A 20846-nucleotide genomic window follows, 5' to 3' on the forward strand; every position below is an offset into this window, starting at 1 on the left:
ATATGAATGGCAAGGAGAGACACCAGGAGAGACACCACCGTTTCATATGAATGGTAAGGAGAGACACCACCGTTTCATATGAATGGTAAGGAGAGACACCAGGAGAGACACCACCGTTTCATATGAATGGCAAGGAGAGACACCAGGAGAAACACCACAGTTTCATATGAATGGTAAGGAGAGACACCACCGTTTCATATGAACGGCAAGGAGAGACACCAGGAGAGACACCAGGAGAGACACCAGGAGAAACACCACCGTTTCATATGAATGGCAAGGAGAGACACCACCGTTTCATATGAATGGTAAGGAGAGACACCGTTTCATATGAATGGTAAGGAGAGACAACTGTTTCATATGAATGGCAAGGAGAGACACCACCGTTTCATATGAATGGCAAGGAGAGACACCAGGAGAGACACCAGGAGAGACACCACCGTTTCATATGAATGGTAAGGAGAGACACCACCGTTTCATATGAATGGCAAGGAGAGGTTTAAGTACTCAACACACCTAGGGATGGTTTAAGTACTCAACACTCCTAGGGATGGTTTAAGTACTCAACACTCCTAGGGATGGGTTCCCTGATGAAGTACTCAACACTCCTAGGATGGTTTAAGTACTCAACACTCCTAGGGATGGGTTCCCTGATTAAGTACTCAACACTCCTAGGATGGTTTAAGTACTCAACACTCCTAGGGATGGTTTAAGTACTCAACACTCCTAGGGATGGTTTAAGTACTCAACACTCCTAGGGATGGTTTAAGTACTCAACACTCCTAGGGATGGTTTAAGTACTCAACACTCCTAGGGATGGTTTAAGTACTCAACACTCCTAGGGATGGGTTCCCTGATGAAGTACTCAACACTCCTAGGGATGGTTTAAGTACTCAACACTCCTAGGGATGGTTTAAGTACTCAACACTCCTAGGGATGGTTTAAGTACTCAACACTCCTAGGGATGGGTTCCCTGATGAAGTACTCAACACTCCTAGGGATGGTTTAAGTACTCAACACTCCTAGGGATGGGTTCCCTGATGAAGTACTCAACACTCCTAGGATGGTTTAAGTACTCAACACTCCTAGGATGGTTTAAGTACTCAACACTCCTAGGGATGGGTTCCCTGATGAAGTACTCAACACTCCTAGGGATGGTTTAAGTACTCAACACTCCTAGGGATGGTTTAAGTACTCAACACTCCTAGGGATGGGTTCTGTGGATGCTGCACTGACAGCCAATTGTAAAGACTGAAAACCAAATTGGGAAATGCACATTCTTCCTTTAAAATATTGTGCACCCCAGTCATCACAAACGCATTATCAGTGCCAATACCTTGAAGAGTATCTTTTTTAAGGTTACACTTCTCAAGAAATTCAATTACCGCCTCTACTATTGATCTGGCATCGCCCCCCTTCAATTCAACCAGCCTGAGAAATGTGGACACAACGGTTCGTTTTTTTTAGCGTTGGAATACCAAATAACCACACCCAGGTATTGAGACACTCACATCAGTGGACTCATCTAAAAGGAGACTGAACTTCTCATCCCCTACACATCTGATGTTACCCTTTTCAGGAAAATAAGGAGCCAGTACTCCCTAATCATTTCTGTGCACAATTGGCTGCAGGTCCATTAGGAAGTTTGTTGCTGCCACAGAATCTGAAAAGGCAGCGTTGCAGGCCATACGTTAAATGGTCGCATACTAGCATCGAACAATGCTTTGCAGGCCATACTTTAAATGGTCGCATGCTAGCATCGAACAATGCTTTGCAGGCCATACTTTAAATGGTCGCATGCTAGCATCGAACAATGCTTTGCAGGCCATACTTTAAATGGTCGCATGCTAGCATCGAACAATGCTTTGCAGGCCATACTTTAAATGGTCGCATGCTAGCATCGAACAATGCTTTGCAGGCCATACTTTAAATGGTCGCATGCTAGCATCGAACAATGCTTTGCAGGCCATACTTTAAATGGTCGCATGCTAGCATCGAACAATGCTTTGCAGGCCATACTTTAAATGGTCGCATGCTAGCATCGAATAAAGCTTTGCAGTGGCCATTGCTATAGTTGCTTCTGTACTTCTGCAGTTCTCCACTTTCTTAACCACCTGTGGTGATGTAGACAGCGTTGTGGGGTTGAAAGGTTTTGATTTATTTATATACTTTGCTGTTGCACAATATTTTTTTGATGTCATATTTTTTTTTTTGCAAACCATTTCTGATTTGCAGTACGCACAGTATTGCCCGTCAATCACCCCCAATTACCGGCTTCTGACCCCCTTTAAATTCAGGTACAGACTCCCACTCCTTTCTGTACAATGTTGATTGATGTTGTAAGTTCTGTCCAGGATCAAAACATTTGTGACCATATATATTCATTGGGGTTTTGTCTCGTGGAACCCGTACTACCACCACTACTACTAACTACTGCAGCAGTCAGCCGACGATGAATTTGCAATTTACCGAAATTGCTGCTGAGCACCCGCTGCTGACGTCACGCACAACGCATTTTAGCGGCCAGACACGTGTGTTGTGACTGAGAACATCGGGTTTTTTTGTGTGTCAGAGGAAAAAATGCATTTTTGCAGCCAGACACGTGTGTTGTGACTGAGAACATCGGGTTTTTTTGTGTGTCATTTAGAGGAAAAATGCATTTGAGCGTTTGAGTCACTTCATCAAAAGTTGCTAAAAGTTTTTTTTTTTTTTTTTAAGCAGCTAAATTTGTTGCTAGGTGCAGTTTGATTATTATTTTTGTTGGTTGGGTACTCTGAAAAGTTTCTAAATCTAACAACAAAATTGCTAAATTGGCATCACTGATCTCAATACTGCCGGTGGATGAGACGGTTGGAGCCTCTTTACCGCCGTTCATCACACTATAGATCATTTCCCATAACAATTGGACAGAAAACGCGGACAGTTTGTTAACATAACATTTATAAAGGATTTCAGAAAGGTAAGGTAGCAACAACAACATAATAAGGTCTGTGGATATATTATCCAACTCTAAACTTAATCATTAAGTATCTAAAAACAGATAAATCAGTGCTCGGCAGCCATCTTGTTGTTGTTGACCGATATAACTCTTAATAACCCGTGTAGTGTCTTATTATTGTTATTATTTTATATATAACCCATGAATACATCAGGATGTCCAGACGAGGCCGTACCGGTCCGACCGGGCTCCGGAGGAAACGGGACACGGAGGAGCACCGGAAGGAGAGAAGACGGGCTCTGCAGGCCCGACACCGGGCCAACCTGGCCAGCCTGTTCGAGACACTCAACACCGTGGTCTGTCCCACATCCGACAAGATGCCTGCTAAGGTGACAGAAATATACAGATGGCTAACAATCTGACATTATCTTCCTCCTTCATGTGTTGGCTGACTGTTGTGTGGAAATATTTATATATTATATATAGAGAGAGAGTGTGATTAGGTATATATATATATATATATATATATAGCTGACTGTTGTTGGGTAGAGAGGGTGTGATTAGGGGCTAACTGTTTCTGGGTAGAGAGGGTGTGATTAGGGGCTGACTGTTTCTGGGTAGAGAGGGTGTGATTAGGGGCTAACTGTTTCTGGGTAGAGAGGGTGTGATTAGGGGCTGACTGTTTCTGGGTAGAGAGGGTGTGATTAGGGGCTGACTGTTTCTGGGTAGAGAGGGTGTGATTAGGGGCTGACTGTTTCTGGGTAGAGAGGGTGTGATTAGGGGCTAACTGGCTAACTGTTGTTGGGTAGAGAGGGTGTGATTAGGGGCTGACTGTTGTTGGGTAGAGAGGGTGTGATTAGGGGCTAACTGGGTAACTGTTGTTGGGTAGAGAGGGTGTGATTAGGGGCTAACTGTTTCTGGGTAGAGAGGGTGTGATTAGGGGCTGACTGTTTCTGGGTAGAGAGGGTGTGATTAGGGGCTGACTGTTTCTGGGTAGAGAGGGTGTGATTAGGGGCTGACTGTTTCTGGGTAGAGAGGGTGTGATTAGGGGCTGACTGTTTCTGGGTAGAGAGGGTGTGATTAGGGGCTAACTGGCTAACTGTTGTTGGGTAGAGAGGGTGTGATTAGGGGCTGACTGTTGTTGGGTAGAGAGGGTGTGATTAGGGGCTAACTGGGTAACTGTTGTTGGGTAGAGAGGGTGTGATTAGGGGCTAACTGTTTCTGGGTAGAGAGGGTGTGATTAGGGGCTAACTGGCTAACTGTTGTTGGGTAGAGAGGGTGTGATTAGGGGCTGACTGTTGTTGGGTAGAGAGGGTGTGATTAGGGGCTAACTGGGTAACTGTTTCTGGGTAGAGAGGGTGTGATTAGGGGCTAACTGTTGTTGGGTAGAGAGGGTGTGATTAGGTGCTAACTGGGTAACTGTTTCTGGGTAGAGAGAGTGTGATTAGGGGCTAACTGTTGCTGGTTAGAGAGGGTGTGATTAGGGGCTAACTGTTGCTGGGTAGAGAGGGTGTGATTTGGGGCTAACTGTTGCTGGTTAGAGAGGGTGTGATTAGGGGCTAACTGTTGCTGGGTAGAGAGGGTGTGATTTGGGGCTAGCTAGCTAACTGTTTCTGGGTAGAGAGGGTGTGATTTGGGGCTAGCTGGCTAACTGTTGCTGGGTAGAGTGTGATTTGGGGCTAGCTAGCTAACTGTTGCTGGGTAGAGAGGGTGTGATTTGGGGCTAACTGATGTTGGGTAGAGAGGGTGTGATTAGGGACTATCTGTTGCTGGATAGAGAGGGTGTGATTTGGGGCTAGCTAGCTAACTGTTTCTGGGTAGAGAGGGTGTGATTTGGGGCTAACTGATGTTGGGTAGAGAGGGTGTGATTAGGGGCTAACTGTTTCTGGGTAGAGAGGGTGTGATTAGGGGCTAACTGGCTAACTGTTTCTGGGTAGAGAGGGTGTGATTAGGGGCTAACTGGCTAACTGTTTCTGGGTAGAGAGGTTGTGATTAGGGGTTAACTGTAGTTGGGTAGAGAGGGTGTGATTAGGGGCTAACTGTTGTTGGGTAGAGAGGGTGTGATTTGGGGCTAGCTGTTGTTGGGTAGAGAGGGTGTGATTTGGGGTTAGCTGGCTAACTGTTGCTGCGTAGAGAGGGTGTGATTTGGGGCTAGCTAGCTAACTGTTTCTGGGTAAAGAGGGTGTGATTTCGGGCTAGCTAGCTAACTGTTGCTGGTTAGAGAGGGTGTGATTTGGAGCTAGCTAGCTAACTGTTTCTGGGTAGAGAGGGTGTGATATGGGGCTAACTGGCTAACTGTTGCTGGGTAGAGAGGGTATGATTTGGGGCTAGCTGGCTAACTGTTGCTGGGCTAACTGTTGCTGGGGAGAGTGTGATTTGGGGCTAGCTAGCTAACTGTTGCCGGGTAGAGAGGGTATGATTTGGGGCTAGCTGGCTAACTGTTGCTGGGCTAACTGTTGCTGGGTAGAGTGTGATTTGGGGCTAACTTGCTGGGTAGAGAGGGTGTGATTTGGGGCTAACTGTTGCTGGGTAGAGAGGGTGTGATTTGGGGCTAACTGTTGCTGGGTAGAGAGGGTGATTTCGGGCTAGCTAGCTAACTGTTGCTGGGTAGAGAGGGTGTGATTTGGGACTAAATGTTGCTGGGTAGAGAGGGTGATTTCGGGCTAGCTAGCTAACTGTTGCTGGGTAGAGAGGGTGTGATTTGGGGCTAGCTAGCTAACTGTTGCTGGGTAGAGAGGGTATGATTTGGGGCTAGCTGGCTAACTGTTGCTGGGCTAACTGTTGCTGGGTAGAGAGAGTGTGATCTGGGGCTAGCTGGCTAACTGTTGCTGGGTAGGGTGTGATTTGGGGCTAACTTGCTGGGTAGAGAGGGTGTGATTTGGGGCTAGCTAGCTAACTGTTGCTGGGTAGAGTGTGATTGGGGCTAGCTGGCTAACTGTTGCTGGATAGAGAGAGTGTGATTTGGGGCTAGCTAGCTAACTGTTGCTGGGTAGAGAGGGTGTGATTTGGGGCTAGCTAGCTAACTGTTTCTGGGTAAAGAGGGTGTGATTTGGGGCTAGCTAGCTAACTGTTTCTGGGTAGAGAGGGTGTGATTTCGGGCTAGCTAGCTAACTGTTGCTGGTTAGAGAGGGTGTGATTTGGAGCTAGCTAGCTAACTGTTTCTGGGTAGAGAGGGTGTGATTTGGGGCTAACTGGCTAACTGTTGCTGGGTAGAGGGTATGATTTGGGGCTAGCTGGCTAACTGTTGCTGGGCTAACTGTTGCTGGGGAGAGTGTGATTTGGGGCTAGCTAGCTAACTGTTGCTGGGTAGAGAGGGTATGATTTGGGGCTAGCTGGCTAACTGTTGCTGGGCTAACTGTTGCTGGGTAGAGTGTGATTTGGGGCTAACTTGCTGGGTAGAGAGGGTGTGATTTTGGGGCTAGCTAGCTAACTGTTGCTGGGTAGAGTGTGATTGGGGCTAGCTGGCTATCTGTTGCTGGATAGAGAGTGTGTGATTTGGGGCTAGCTAGCTAACTGTTGCTGGGTAGAGAGGGTGTGATTTCGGGCTAGCTAGCTAACTGTTGCTGGGTAGAGAGGGTGTGATTTGGGGCTAACTGTTGCTCGGTAGAGAGGGTGTGATTTGGGGCTAACTGTTGCTGGGTAGAGAGGGTGTGATTTGGAGCTAGCTAGCTAACTGTTTCTGGGTAGAGAGGGTGTGATTTGGGGCTAACTATTGCTGGGTAGAGAGGGTGTGATTTGGGGCTAACTGTTGCTGGGTAGAGAGGGTGATTTCGGGCTAGCTAGCTAACTGTTGCTGGGTAGAGAGGAGGGTGTGATTTGGGGCTAACTGTTGCTGGGTAGAGAGGGTGATTTCGGGCTAGCTAGCCAACTGTTGCTGGGTAGAGAGGGTGTGATTTGGGGCTAGCTAGCTAACTGTTGCTGGGTAGAGAGGGTATGATTTGGGGCTAGCTGGCTAACTGTTGCTGGGCTAACTGTTGCTGGGTAGAGAGAGTGTGATCTGGGGCTAGCTGGCTAACTAACTGTTGCTGGGTAGAGTGTGATTTGGGGCTAACTTGCTGGGTAGAGAGGGTGTGATTTGGGGCTAGCTAGCTAACTGTTGCTGGGTAGAGTGTGATTGGGGCTAGCTGGCTAACTGTTGCTGGATAGAGAGAGTGTGATTTGGGGCTAGCTAGCTAACTGTTGCTGGGTAGAGAGGGTGTGATTTGGGGCTAGCTGGCTAACTGTTGCTGGGTAGAGAGGGTGTGATTTGGGGTTAGCTGGCTAACTGTTGCTGGGTAGAAAGGGGTGATTTGGGGTTAGCTGGCTAACTGTTGTTGGATAGAGAGGGTGTGATTTGGGGCTAGCTAGCTAACTGTTTTTGGGTAGAGAGGGTGTGATTTGGGGCTAGCTAGCTAACTGTTTTTGGGTAGAGAGGGTGTGATTTCGGGCTATCTGTTGCTGGGTAGAGAGGTTGTGATTTGGGGCTATCTGTTGCTGGGTAGAGTGTGTGATTTGGGGCTAACTGTTTCTGGTTAGAGAGGGTATGATTTGGGGCTAACTGTTTCTGGGTAGAGAGGGGATGATTTGGGGCTAGCTAGCTAACTGTTTCTGGGTAGAGAGGGGGTGATTTGGGGCTAGCTAGCTAACTGTTTCTGGGTAGAGAGGGGGTGATTTGGGGCTAGCTAGCTAACTGTTTCTGGGAGAGGGGGTGATTTGGGGCTAGCTAGCTAACTGTTTCTGGGTAGAGAGGGGTGATTTGGGGCTAGCTAGCTAACTGTTTCTGGGTAGAGAGGGGTGATTTGGGGCTAGCTAGCTAACTGTTTCTGGGTAGAGAGGGGGTGATTTCGGGTTAGCTAGCTAACTGTTGCTGGGTAGAGAGGGGGTGATTTCGGGTTAGCTAGCTAACTGTTTCTGGTTAGAGAGGGTATGATTTGGGGCTAACTGTTTCTGGGTAGAGAGGGGGTGATTTGGGGCTAGCTAGCTAACTGTTTCTGGGTAGAGAGGGTGTGATTTGGGGCTAGCTAGCTAACTGTTTCTGGGTGGAGAGGGTGTGATTAGGGGTTAGCTGGCTAACTGTTGTTGGATAGAGAGGGTGTGATTTGGGGCTAGCTAGCTAACTGTTTTTGGGTAGAGAGGGTGTGATTTGGGGCTAGCTAGCTAACTGTTTTTGGGTAGAGAGGGTGTGATTTGGGGCTATCTGTTGCTGGGTAGAGTGTGTGATTTGGGGCTAACTGTTTCTGGTTAGAGAGGGTATGATTTGGGGCTAACTGTTTCTGGGTAGAGAGGGGATGATTTGGGGCTAGCTAGCTAACTGTTTCTGGGTAGAGAGGGGGTGATTTGGGGCTAGCTAGCTAACTGTTTCTGGGTAGAGAGGGGGTGATTTGGGGCTAGCTAGCTAACTGTTTCTGGGTAGAGAGGGGGTGATTTGGGGCTAGCTAGCTAACTGTTTCTGGGTAGAGAGGGGTGATTTGGGGCTAGCTAGCTAACTGTTTCTGGGTAGAGAGGGGGTGATTTCGGGTTAGCTAGCTAACTGTTGCTGGGTAGAGAGGGGGTGATTTCGGGTTAGCTAGCTAACTGTTTCTGGTTAGAGAGGGTATGATTTGGGGCTAACTGTTTCTGGGTAGAGAGGGGGTGATTTGGGGCTAGCTAGCTAACTGTTTCTGGGTAGAGAGGGGGTGATTTGGGGTTAGCTGGCTAACTGTTTCTGGGTAGAGAGGGTGTGATTTGGGGCTAGCTAGCTAACTGTTTCTGGGTGGAGAGGGTGTGATTAGGGGTTAGCTGGCTAACTGTTTCTGGGTAGAGAGGGTGTGATTTGGGGCTAGCTAGCTAACTGTTTCTGGGTAGAGAGGGTGTGATTAGGGGCTAGTTGGCTAACTGTTGCTGGGTAGAGAGGGGGTGATTTGGGGCTAGCTGGCTAACTGTTGCTGGGTAGAGAGGGTGTGATTTCGGGTTAGCTGGCTAAATGTTGCTGGGTAGAGAGGGTGTGATTTCGGGTTAGCTAGCTAACTGTTTCTGGGTAGAGAGGGTGTGATTTCGGGTTAGCTGGCTAACTGTTTCTGGGTAGAGAGGGGGTGATTTGGTAGGGAGGGTATACTTTTCTGATTCAAAGTTACTGGTTATTGTCGACGTTCTCTACTTTCCAAAAACATCTTCACCTACCTGGCCATGCAGGTATATCTTCACCTACCTGGCCATGCAGGTAGATCTTCACCTACCTGGCCATGCAGGTAGATCTTCACCTACCTGGCCATGCAGGTAGATCCTCACCTGCCTGGCCATACAGGTAGATCTTCACCTACCTGGTGAGGCAGGTAGATCTTCACCTACCTGGTGAGGCAGGTAGATCTTCACCTACCTGGTGATGCAGGTAGATCTTCACCTACCTGGTGAGGCAGGTAGATCTTCACCTACCTGGTGATGCAGGTAGATCTTCACCTACCTGGCCATGCAGGTAAATCTTCACCTACCTGGCCATACAGGTAGATCCTCACCTGCCTGGCCATACAGGTAGATCCTCACCTGCCTGGCCATACAGGTAGATCTTCACCTGCCTGGCCATACAGTTAGATCTTCACCTACCTGGCCATACAGGTAGATCTTCACCTACCTGGCCATGCATGTAGATCTTCACCTACCTGGCCATGCATGTAGATCTTCACCTACCTGGTGAGGCAGGTAGATCTTCACCTACCTGGTGATGCAGGTAGATCTTCACCTACCTGGTGATGCAGGTTGATCTTCACCTACCTGGTGATGCAGGTTGATCTTCACCTACCTGGTGAGGCAGGTAGATCTTCACCTACCTGGTGAGGCAGGTAGATCTTCACCTACCTGGTGAGGCAGGTAGATCTTCACCTACCTGGTGAGGCAGGTAGATCTTCACCTACCTGGTGAGGCAGGTAGATCTTCACTTACCTGGCCCTGCAGGTAGATATTCACCTACCTGGTGATGCAGGTTGATCTTCACCTCCCTGGTGAGGCAGGTAGATCTTCACCTACCTGGTGATAAATTGGTATTATGGATCAGATAACAGTGGAAACCTCAGTTGAATGTGTTGTATTGTAAAGTGTGATTGTAATGTTGTCTGGTCGGTCAGTGGAAGATCTTGGACCACGCCAAAGGATTTCTGAAAGAGCAGGAAGCCCACCTGAGCAGACTGATGCTACTGAAAGGTGAGAGGAGCCCGATGCCCTTTTGATGTGTACAGAAAAGCTCTGTGATTAAGGGCACGGTTTCTTATTGACCGACATGTGTTTAGGGATATTCCTCGGGAATGAAGACGGGCCGTGCAGCTTGGAGGAAGTGAGGGCAGAGTACCGGAGGCTGCAGTCACACAGCAGGTACACTACTACCATTGACATACACCAGGAACCCACTGTTCCTACACCAGTCAGTTAAGAACTAATTCTTATTTACAATGACGGCCTACCGGGGGAACAGTGGGTCAACTGGTCTAGGAACAGTGGGTCAACTGGTCTAGGAACAGTGGGTCAACTGGTCTAGGAACAGTGGGTTAACTGGTCTAGGAACAGTGGGTTAACTGGTCTAGGAACAGTGGGTCAACTGGTCTAGGAACAGTGGGTCAACTGGTCTAGGAACAGTGGGTCAACTGGTCTAGGAACAGTGGGTTAACTGGTCTAGGAACAGTGGATTAACTGGTCTAGGAACAGTGGGTTACCTGGTCTAGGAACAGTGGGTTAACTGGTCTAGGAACAGTGGGTTAACTGGTCTAGGAACAGTGGGTTACCTGGTCTAGGAACAGTGGGTTAACTGGTCTAGGAACAGTGGGTTACCTGGTCTAGGAACAGTGGGTTAACTGGTCTAAGAACAGTGGGTTAACTGGTCTAGGAACAGTGGGTTAACTATCTTGTTCAGGGGCAGAACGACAGATTTTTACTTTGTCAGCTCTGGGATTTGATCCAGCAACCTTTCGGTTACTAGTCCAACGCTCTAACCACTAGGCTACCCTGCCGCCCCCATAGATACTGGTGCAAAGCCTAGGTAGCCTAGCGGGTTAAGAGCATTGGGCCAGAAACTGAAAGGTTGTTGGTTTGAATCCCCGAGCTGACAAGGTGGGGAAAAAAACCTTCCGTTCTGCCGTTGAGCGAGGCAGTTAACAACAGCAGCTCCCAGGGCCCCGATGACGTGGGTTAAGGCAGTTAACAACAGCAGCTCCCAGGGCCCCGATGCCGTGGGTTAAGGCGGTTAAGGCAGTTAACGACAGCAGCTCCCAGGGCCCCGATGACGTGGGTTAAGGCAGTTAACAACAGCAGCTCCCTGGGCCCCGATGACGTGGGTTAAGGTAGTTAACAACAGCAGCTCCCTGGGCCCCGATGACGTGGGTTAAGGCAGTTAACAACAGCAGCTCCCAGGGCCCCGATGACGTGGGTTAAGGCAGTTAACAACAGCAGCTCCCTGGGCCCCGATGACGTGGGTTAAGGCAGTTAACAACAGCAGCTCCCTGGGCCCCGATGACGTGGGTTAAGGCAGTTAACAACAGCAGCTCCCAGGGCCCCGATGACGTGGGTTAAGGCAGTTAACAACAGCAGCTCCCTGGGCCCCGATGACGTGGGTTAAGGCAGTTAACAACAGCAGCTCCCAGGGCCCGATGGCGTGGGTTAAGGCAGTTAAGGCAGTTAACAACAGCAGCTCCCAGGGCCCCGATGACGTGGGTTAAGGCAGTTAAGGCAGTTAACAACAGCAGCTCCCAGGGCCCCGATGACGTGGGTTAAGGCAGTTAAGGCAGTTAACAACAGCAGCTCCCAGGGCCCCGATGACGTGGGTTAAGGCAGTTAACAACAGCAGCTCCCTGGGCCCCGATGACGTGGGTTAAGGCAGTTAACAACAGCAGCTCCCTGGGCCCCGATGACGTGGGTTAAGGTAGTTAACAACAGCAGCTCCCTGGGCCCCGATGACGTGGGTTAAGGCAGTTAACAACAGCAGCTCCCAGGGCCCCGATGACGTGGGTTAAGGCAGTTAACAACAGCAGCTCCCTGGGCCCCGATGACGTGGGTTAAGGCAGTTAACAACAGCAGCTCCCTGGGCCCCGATGACGTGGGTTAAGGCAGTTAACAACAGCAGCTCCCTGGGCCCCGATGACGTGGGTTAAGGCAGTTAACAACAGCAGCTCCCTGGGCCCCGATGACGTGGGTTAAGGCAGTTAACAACAGCAGCTCCCAGGGCCCCGATGACGTGGGTTAAGGCAGTTAAGGCAGTTAACAACAGCAGCTCCCAGGGCCCCGATGACGTGGGTTAAGGCAGTTAAGGCAGTTAACAACAGCAGCTCCCAGGGCCCCGATGACGTGGGTTAAGGCAGTTAACAACAGCAGCTCCCAGGGCCCCGATGACGTGGGTTAAGGCAGTTAACAACAGCAGCTCCCTGGGCCCCGATGACGTGGGTTAAGGCAGTTAACAACAGCAGCTCCCTGGGCCCCGATGACGTGGGTTCTGGCAGCCCACTGCCCCTCTCTGAGTCAGAGGGGTTTGTGGGTAAAAAGCTGAAGACACATTTCAGTGGCGAGGTATCCCCTTTCCCAAAGTACAGCGTGCCACCTGCAGTTAGTCTAGATTACCACTGGGGGGCAGCATCTACCCATGTTATTGATCGACTACAGTTGTTTATACACATCTACCCATCTTATTGATCATCTACCCATGTTATTGATTATCTACCCATGTTATTGATCATCTACCCATGTTATTGATTATCTACCCATGTTATTGATCATCTACCCATGTTATTGATCATCTACCCATGTTATTGATCATCTACAGTTGTTTATATACAACACTATGTAAAATCAATTTCTATTGTTATTGTAGATGTCAATGAGCTTCTTTTTTCAGTCTTACATTAAAAAAGTGTCCCCTCCCCCCTTTCACCCCCTCCTCCCCCTCCCCTCCCTCCTCCCCTCCCCTCAGCTCCCTGCGCTCCAGAAGACCTGGTGGCCACAGACGTCATGGCGGAGCTGACGGAGAGGACCTGAATGAGACCAGTGAGGAAGACTCTGCGGAGGAGACTCTGGATGACTCCGCCCCCTCTCAGACCTCCATCAACTCTCTCACCAACATCCTGGAGTTTGAAGGGTGGGGGCCCGCGCCAGGGTTAACGAGTAGCGAACAGCAACATCGCTAGCCTATGGCAATCTACTATAGGAGAAAAGTTTAGGCCACCTATTCTATTGGTCAGCTTGTCGAGAAAGAAATAGCCTGTGACAAACAGACTCTGGGACAGTTTTGGGACGATAGATCCCAGATTCATACGACCAATAGGCCTAGGATTTATATATATAAGAAATATATATATATTTATATAAATAAATAAATATATATAAATATAAATATATAAATATATAAATATATATAAATACATATAAATATATATAAATACATATAAATATATATAAATAAATATATATAATTAAATATATATAAATATAAATATATAAATAAATATAAATATATAAATACATATATATAAATATCTATAAATAAATATATAAAAATAAATATATATATAAATAAATATATATAAATAAATTTAAATAAATAAATTTAAATAAATATAAATAAATATAAATATATAAATAAATATAAATATAAATAAATATATATAAATATCTATAAATAAATATATATAAATAAATCTAAAAATAAATATATAAAAATAAATATATGTATAGAAATAAATATATAAAAATAAATTTAAATAATTAAATAAATTAATAATTAATTAAATTAACAATTAAATTAATAATTAAATATATATAAATATATAAATAAATATAAATATATAAATACATATAAATAAATATCTATAAATAAATATATAAAAATAAATATATAAATAAATAAATTTAAATAAATATATATAAATAAATATAAATAAATATATAAATAAATATATAGAAATATAAATAAATATATAGAAATATATATAGAAATATATATAAATAAATATAAATAAATATAAATAAATATAAATAAATAATTACATACAGTCAATTAGTATTTGGTAGCATTGCCTTTAAATTGTTTAACTTGGGTCAAAAGTTTCAGGTAGCCTTCCACAAGCTTCCCAGAATAAGTTGGGTGAATTTTGTCCCATTCCTCCTGACAGAGCTGGTGTAACTGAGTCAGGTTTGTAGGCCTCCTTGTTCGCACACACTTTTTCAGTTCTGCCCACAAATGTTCTATGGGATTGAGGTCAGGGCTTTGTGATGGCCACTCCAATACCTTGACTTTGTTGTCTTTAAGCCATTTTGCCTCAACTTATGCTTGGGGTCGTTGTCCATCTGGAAGACTCATTTGCGACCAAGCCTTAACTTCAGTCAACAGGTATTTCCATCAGTGTGGAGGCTATACAGCTGACCAGTCAACTGGTATTTCCATCAGTGTAGAGGCTATACAGCTGACCAGTCAACTGGTATTTCCATCAGTGTAGAGGCTATACAACTGACCAGTCAACTGGTATTTCCATCAGTGTAGAGGCTATACAGCTGACCAGTCAACTGGTATTTCCATCAGTGTAGAGGCTATACAACTGACCAGTCAACTGGTATTTCCATCAGTGTGGAGGCTATACAGCTGACCAGTCAACTGGTATTTCCATCAGTGTAGAGGCTATACAGCTGACCAGTCAACTGGTATTTCCATCAGTGTAGAGGCTATACAGCTGACCAGTCAACTGGTATTTCCATCAGTGTAGAGGCTATACAGCTGACCCTCAGTGTAGAGGCTATACAGCTGACCAGTCAACTGGTATTTCCATCAGTGTAGAGGCTATACAGCTGACCCTCAGTGTAGAGGCTATACAGCTGACCAGTCAACTGGTATTTCCATCAGTGTAGAGGCTATACAGCTGACCAGTCAACTGGTATTTCCATCAGTGTAGAGGCTATACAGCTGACCAGTCAACTGGTATTTCCATCAGTGTAGAGGCTATACAGCTGACCAGTCAACTGGTATTTTTGTTTATAGACCAATTTATTGACAGTCTGATTATAGACCAACCTATTGACAGTCTGATTATATAATAATATAATATATAATTTTGTCCCTGCCTTCATCTCAGTTGAAGCTACTCCCCAAAATCCAAATGAAACTGAAGTCATATTTTTTTATTAACAATCTGCCAGAATTTCAGCCTTGTCTGGTTGCTTCTCTTCGATGTCTCCGTTGAGATGTTTTAACTGTCCATAGTGCGTTGAGTTAGTGCTCTCCTGGCCTGTGACTGGGGATCAAGGATTCAGCACGAGGGGATTTATAGCTGGGGGCACTGAGGTGCACCTCTGACCATGGGAGAGGGGTTTAAAAAAGGGACTCGTTCTTTTCACCAAATTAATGTATAACCTTCATAAAACAGCAATGATCTCTCTCTCTCTCCCCCCATAACCCTCTCTCTCCCCTATCTCTCTCTCTCTCCCCATAACCCTCTCTCTCTCCCCATCACCCTCTCTCTCTCTCTCCATCCCTCTCTCTCACCCCCTTCACCCTCTCTCTCTCCCCATCCCTCTCTCTCCCCCATAACCCTCTCTCTCTCCCCATCCCTCTCTCTCTCCCCATCACCCTCTCTCTCTCCCCATCACCCTCTCTCTCTCTCCCCATCACCCTCTCTCACCCCATCACCCTCTCTCTCTCCCCATCCCTCTCTCCCATCCCTATCTATCTCTCCCCAATCACCCTCTCTCTCTCCCCATCCCCCTCTCTCTCCCCCATCCCTATCTATCTCTCTCCCCAATCACCCTCACTCACTCCCCATCCCTCTCTCTCTCCCATCCCTATCTATCTCTCTCCCATCCCTATCTATCTCTCCCCATCACCCTCACTCCCCATCCCTCTCTCTCTCCCATCCCTATCTATCTCTCTCCCCAATCACCCTCTCTCTCTCCCCATCACTCTCTCTCCCCATCTCTATTTCTCCCCAGGTACTTGTTGTTCTACAGACAGACACTGGAGAAGTTGGTTTGTAGCGGTGTGCTGAGCCCGGGACAGACTGGTCTGGCTGTAGTATCTGAAGCTATCTCAGGCCTGTGGGATAGCTTCTCTCCAGAGCGCCGGGCAGCCTACCAGACCTGTCCCCCCCAGCAGAGCACCCTGGGCTGGGAAGGGCCGCCAGAGACACCCTCTAATCCTGTTCTAGACACCCACCTCCACCTCACGCTCCAGCCCTCCACTCAGGCAAACAGCCAGGGAGCCTCATCTCCTTCTAGCTATGAAGAGGTGGGTACAGCTTTCCTTAATCCATTATTTAATCAATTATAATGAATTATTTAATTGATTACTGGATTTTAATTGATTTGGCCAAGTGGCGCGGCGGTCTAAGGCATTGCATCTCCGTGCTAGAGGCGTCACTACAGACCCTGGTTCGATCCCCAGCCCGGTTTCTCGAAGATCACTCCCGAGACCCATCCGCTGTTGGCCATTGACTTGTCGTTCCCACCAGCCATCCACACACCGCTGTCATCAAATGGACTCACGGTAGCTACTAGTTCCGACTGAGCTCAATCGTCATGAAACGCAAATACAAGCGATGAGTTTCTCTCTCTTAGTGTCACCGCAAACGTTGAGGAATAAACGGGAGCGCCCACAATGGGAAGTGCTGAGTAATGAGTCTCTGAAAACCAGCTAATTAATAAAACGACACGTCCTGATCAAACACAGTGTGACGGTAAACCCAGGGAGGTCTTTCAGAGCAGGATGCTTCTGGGAAACGATGCTTCTGGGAAACGGTGCTTCTGGGAAACAGTCCTTCTGGGAAACGGTCCTTCTGGGAAACGGTAGTTCTGGGAAACAGTAGTTCTGGGAAACAGTCCTTCTGGGAAACAGTCCTTCTGGGAAACAGTCCTTCTGGGAAACGCTCCTTCTGGGAAACGGTCCTTCTGGGAAACGGTCCTTCTGGGAAACGGTCCTTCTGGGAGACGGTCCTTCTGGGAGACGGTCCTTCTGGGAGACGGTGCTTCTGGGAAACGCTCCTTCTGGGAAACGCTCCTTCTGGGAAACGGTCCTTCTGGGAAACGGTCCTTCTGGGAAACAGTGCTTCTGGGAAACAGTAGTTCTGGGAAACAGTAGTTCTGGGAAACAGTCCTTCTGGGAAACAGTAGTTCTGGGAAACGGTGCTTCTGGGAAACAGTAGTTCTGGGAAATGGTGCTTCTGGGAAACAGTGCTTTGACAGTGGATAGTAGTAGATGTTTCTCTTTCTAACAATCCCCTGGCCTTGTACACAGCTAATAGCTGACTGAGAACCCACTCACACAGTTCTGGCTGGTTCATATACCACAGGAAGTGGTATCCTGTCTGACTGAGAACCTACTCACACAGTTCTGGGTTGTTCCTCTACAACAGGAAGTGGTCTCCTGCCTGACTGAGAACCCACTCACACAGTTCTGGGTTGTTCCTCTACAACAGGAAGTGGTATCCTGTCTGACTGAGAACCCACTCACACAGTTCTGGGCTGTTCATCACCAACAGGAAGTGGTCTCATGCCTGACTGAGGAAGTAGGAAATGTTCTGGTCCAGGTTGGCACCACGTACCCGTGTCAGTCCGGATTCTCAACTCTGGCGGCGTACTTAAGAAAAAACAAGTACAGAAACAGACTCAATGCAGAGTATCACCTCTTGTCTGAAATGTATCACCTCTGAGTCTAAACCTGAGCCCAGAATAGATGGGTTTGTTGAAAACTTCAACCTGTGGGATTTAATCAATCGGTTTGTTCATGTTCAGAATAATGTATTTTTAACACCACCAGTTCCAACTTAGACAGATAAAGAGTGTTTTTAACGAGGAGCAATGCTGCCCTACCAAGCAACAAGGCACTAACTGCTCGTTTGGTCTAAAAATGAGTTCGTGTCATGTTTTGCTACATTGAAATACAAGTTTAATCACGTGGACAAGTATCCTGCCTCGTATTGTGGTCAGGAGAAAATGGAAATGTTAACAGTAACTGGATAGAGATACTATGAATAGATAGAGATACTATGAATAGATAGAGATACTATGAATAGATAGAGATACTATGAATAGATAGAGATACTATGAATAGATAGAGATACTATGAATAGATAGAGATACTATGAATAGATAGAGATACTATGAATAGATAGAGATACTATGAGTAGATATGAATAGATAGAGATACTATGAATAGATAGAGATACTATGAATAGATAGAGATACTATGAATAGATATGAATAGATAGAGATACTATGAGTAGATAGAGATACTATGAATAGATATGAATAGATAGAGATACTATGAATAGATAGAGATACTATGAATAGATATGAATAGATAGAGATACTATGAATAGATAGAGATACTATGAATAGATAGAGATACTATGAGTAGATAGAGATACTATGAGTAGATAGAGATACTATGAATAGATATGAATAGATAGAGATACTATGAATAGATAGAGATACTATGAATAGATAGAGATACTATGAATAGATAGAGATACTATGAATAGATAGAGATACTATGAATAGATAGAGATACTATGAATAGATAGAGATACTATGAATAGATAGAGATACTATGAATAGATATGAATAGATAGAGATACTATGAATAGATATGAATAGATAGAGATACTATGAATAGATATGAATAGATAGAGATACTATGAATAGATATGAATAGATAGAGATACTATGAATAGATATGAATAGATAGAGATACTATGATTAGATATGAATAGATAGAGATACTATGAATAGATATGAATAGATAGAGATACTATGATTAGATATGAATAGATAGAGATACTATGAATAGATATGAATAGATAGAGATACTATAAATAGATAGAGATACTATGAATAGATAGAGATACTATGAATAGATATGAATAGATAGAGATACTATGAATAGATATGAATAGATAGAGATACTATGAATAGATAGAGATACTATGAATAGATAGAGATACTATGAATAGATAGAGATACTATGAATAGATATAGATACTATGAATAGATAGAGATACTATGAATAGATAGAGATACTATGAATAGATAGAGATACTATGACTAGATAGAGATACTATGAATAGATATGAATAGATAGAGATACTATGAATAGATAGAGATACTATGAATAGATAGAGATACTATGAATAGATAGAGATACTATGAATAGATAGAGATACTATGAATAGATAGAGATACTATGAATAGATATGAATAGATAGAGATACTATGAATAGATAAGAGATACTATGAATAGATAAGAGATACTATGAATAGATAGAGGTACTATGAATAGATAGAGATACTATGAATAGATAGAGATACTATGAATAGATATGAATAGATAGAGATACTATGAATAGATAGAGATACTATGAATAGATATGAATAGATAGAGATACTATGAATAGATAGAGGTACTATGAATAGATAGAGATACTATGAATAGATAGAGATACTATGAATAGATATGAATAGATAGAGATACTATGAATAGATAGAGATACTATGAATAGATATGAATAGATAGAGATACTATGAATAGATAGAGATACTATGAATAGATAGAGATACTATGACTAGATAGAGATACTATGAATAGATATGAATAGATAGAGATACTATGAATAGATAGAGATACTATGAATAGATAGAGATACTATGAATAGATAGAGATACTATGACTAGATAGAGATACTATGAATAGATAGAGATACTATGAATAGATAGAGATACTATGACTAGATAGAGATACTATGACTAGATAGAGATACTATGAATAGATAGAGATACTATGAATAGATAGAGATACTATGAATAGATAGAGATACTATGAATAGATATGAATAGATAGAGATACTATGAATAGATAGAGATACTATGAATAGATAGAGATCCTATGAATAGATAGAGATAATATGAATAGATAGAGATAATATGAATAGATAGAGATACTATGATTAGATAGAGATACTATGAATAGATATGAATAGATAGAGATACTATGAATAGATAGAGATACTATGAATAGATAGAGATACTATGAATAGATAGAGATACTATGAATAGATAGAGATACTATGAATAGATATGAATAGATAGAGATACTATGAATAGATAGAGATACTATGAATAGATAGAGATACTATGAATAGATATGAATAGATAGAGATACTATGATTAGATATGAATAGATAGAGATACTATGAATAGATAGAGATACTATGAATAGATATAGATACTATGAATAGATAGAGATACTATGAATAGATAGAGATACTATGAATAGATAGAGATAATATGAATAGATAGAGATACTATGAATAGATAGAGATAATATGAATAGATAGAGATACTATGATTAGATAGAGATACTATGAATAGATAGAGATACTATGAATAGATATGAATAGATAGAGATACTATGATTAGATATGAATAGATAGAGATACTATGAATAGATAGAGATACTATGAATAGATAGAGATACTATGAATAGATAGAGATACTATGATTAGATAGAGATACTATGAATAGATAGAGATACTGTGAATAGATATGAATAGATAGAGATACTATGAGTAGATAGAGATACTATGAATAGATATGAATAGATAGAGATACTATGAATAGATATGATTAGATAGAGATACTATGAATAGATAGAGATACTATGATTAGATAGAGATAATATGAATAGATAGAGATACTATGAATAGATATGAATAGATAGAGATACTATGAATAGATAGAGATACTATGAATAGATAGAGATACTATGACTAGATAGAGATACTATGAATAGATATGAATAGATAGAGATACTATGAATAGATAGAGATACTATGAATAGATATGAATAGATAGAGATACTATGAATAGATAGAGATACTATGAATAGATAGAGATACTATGAATAGATAGAGGTACTATGAATAGATAGAGATACTATGAATAG

The 20846-nt window shown here is 44.1% G+C and overlaps 1 protein-coding gene across 1 annotated transcript in view; it reads left to right on the forward strand.

Annotated features, from left to right (window-relative positions):
- Window positions 1-2742: 2742 nt before the first annotated feature.
- Window positions 2743-20846, forward strand: part of LOC123995805 (stimulated by retinoic acid gene 8 protein homolog) — a 34165-nt gene continuing 16061 nt past the window's right edge. Inside the window, exons 1-6 of the mRNA XM_046299484.1 lie at window positions 2743-2956; window positions 3150-3324; window positions 10012-10087; window positions 10174-10255; window positions 12837-13001; window positions 15842-16136. Coding sequence (XP_046155440.1) covers window positions 3151-3324; window positions 10012-10087; window positions 10174-10255; window positions 12837-13001; window positions 15842-16136 — 792 coding nt within the window. The 5' untranslated portion in view covers window positions 2743-2956; window position 3150. The remainder of the gene's footprint in view (window positions 2957-3149; window positions 3325-10011; window positions 10088-10173; window positions 10256-12836; window positions 13002-15841; window positions 16137-20846) is intronic.

The sequence above is a fragment of the Oncorhynchus gorbuscha genome, linkage group LG14 (genome assembly GCF_021184085.1).
Source record: "Oncorhynchus gorbuscha isolate QuinsamMale2020 ecotype Even-year linkage group LG14, OgorEven_v1.0, whole genome shotgun sequence".
Taxonomy (NCBI): domain Eukaryota; kingdom Metazoa; phylum Chordata; class Actinopteri; order Salmoniformes; family Salmonidae; genus Oncorhynchus; species Oncorhynchus gorbuscha.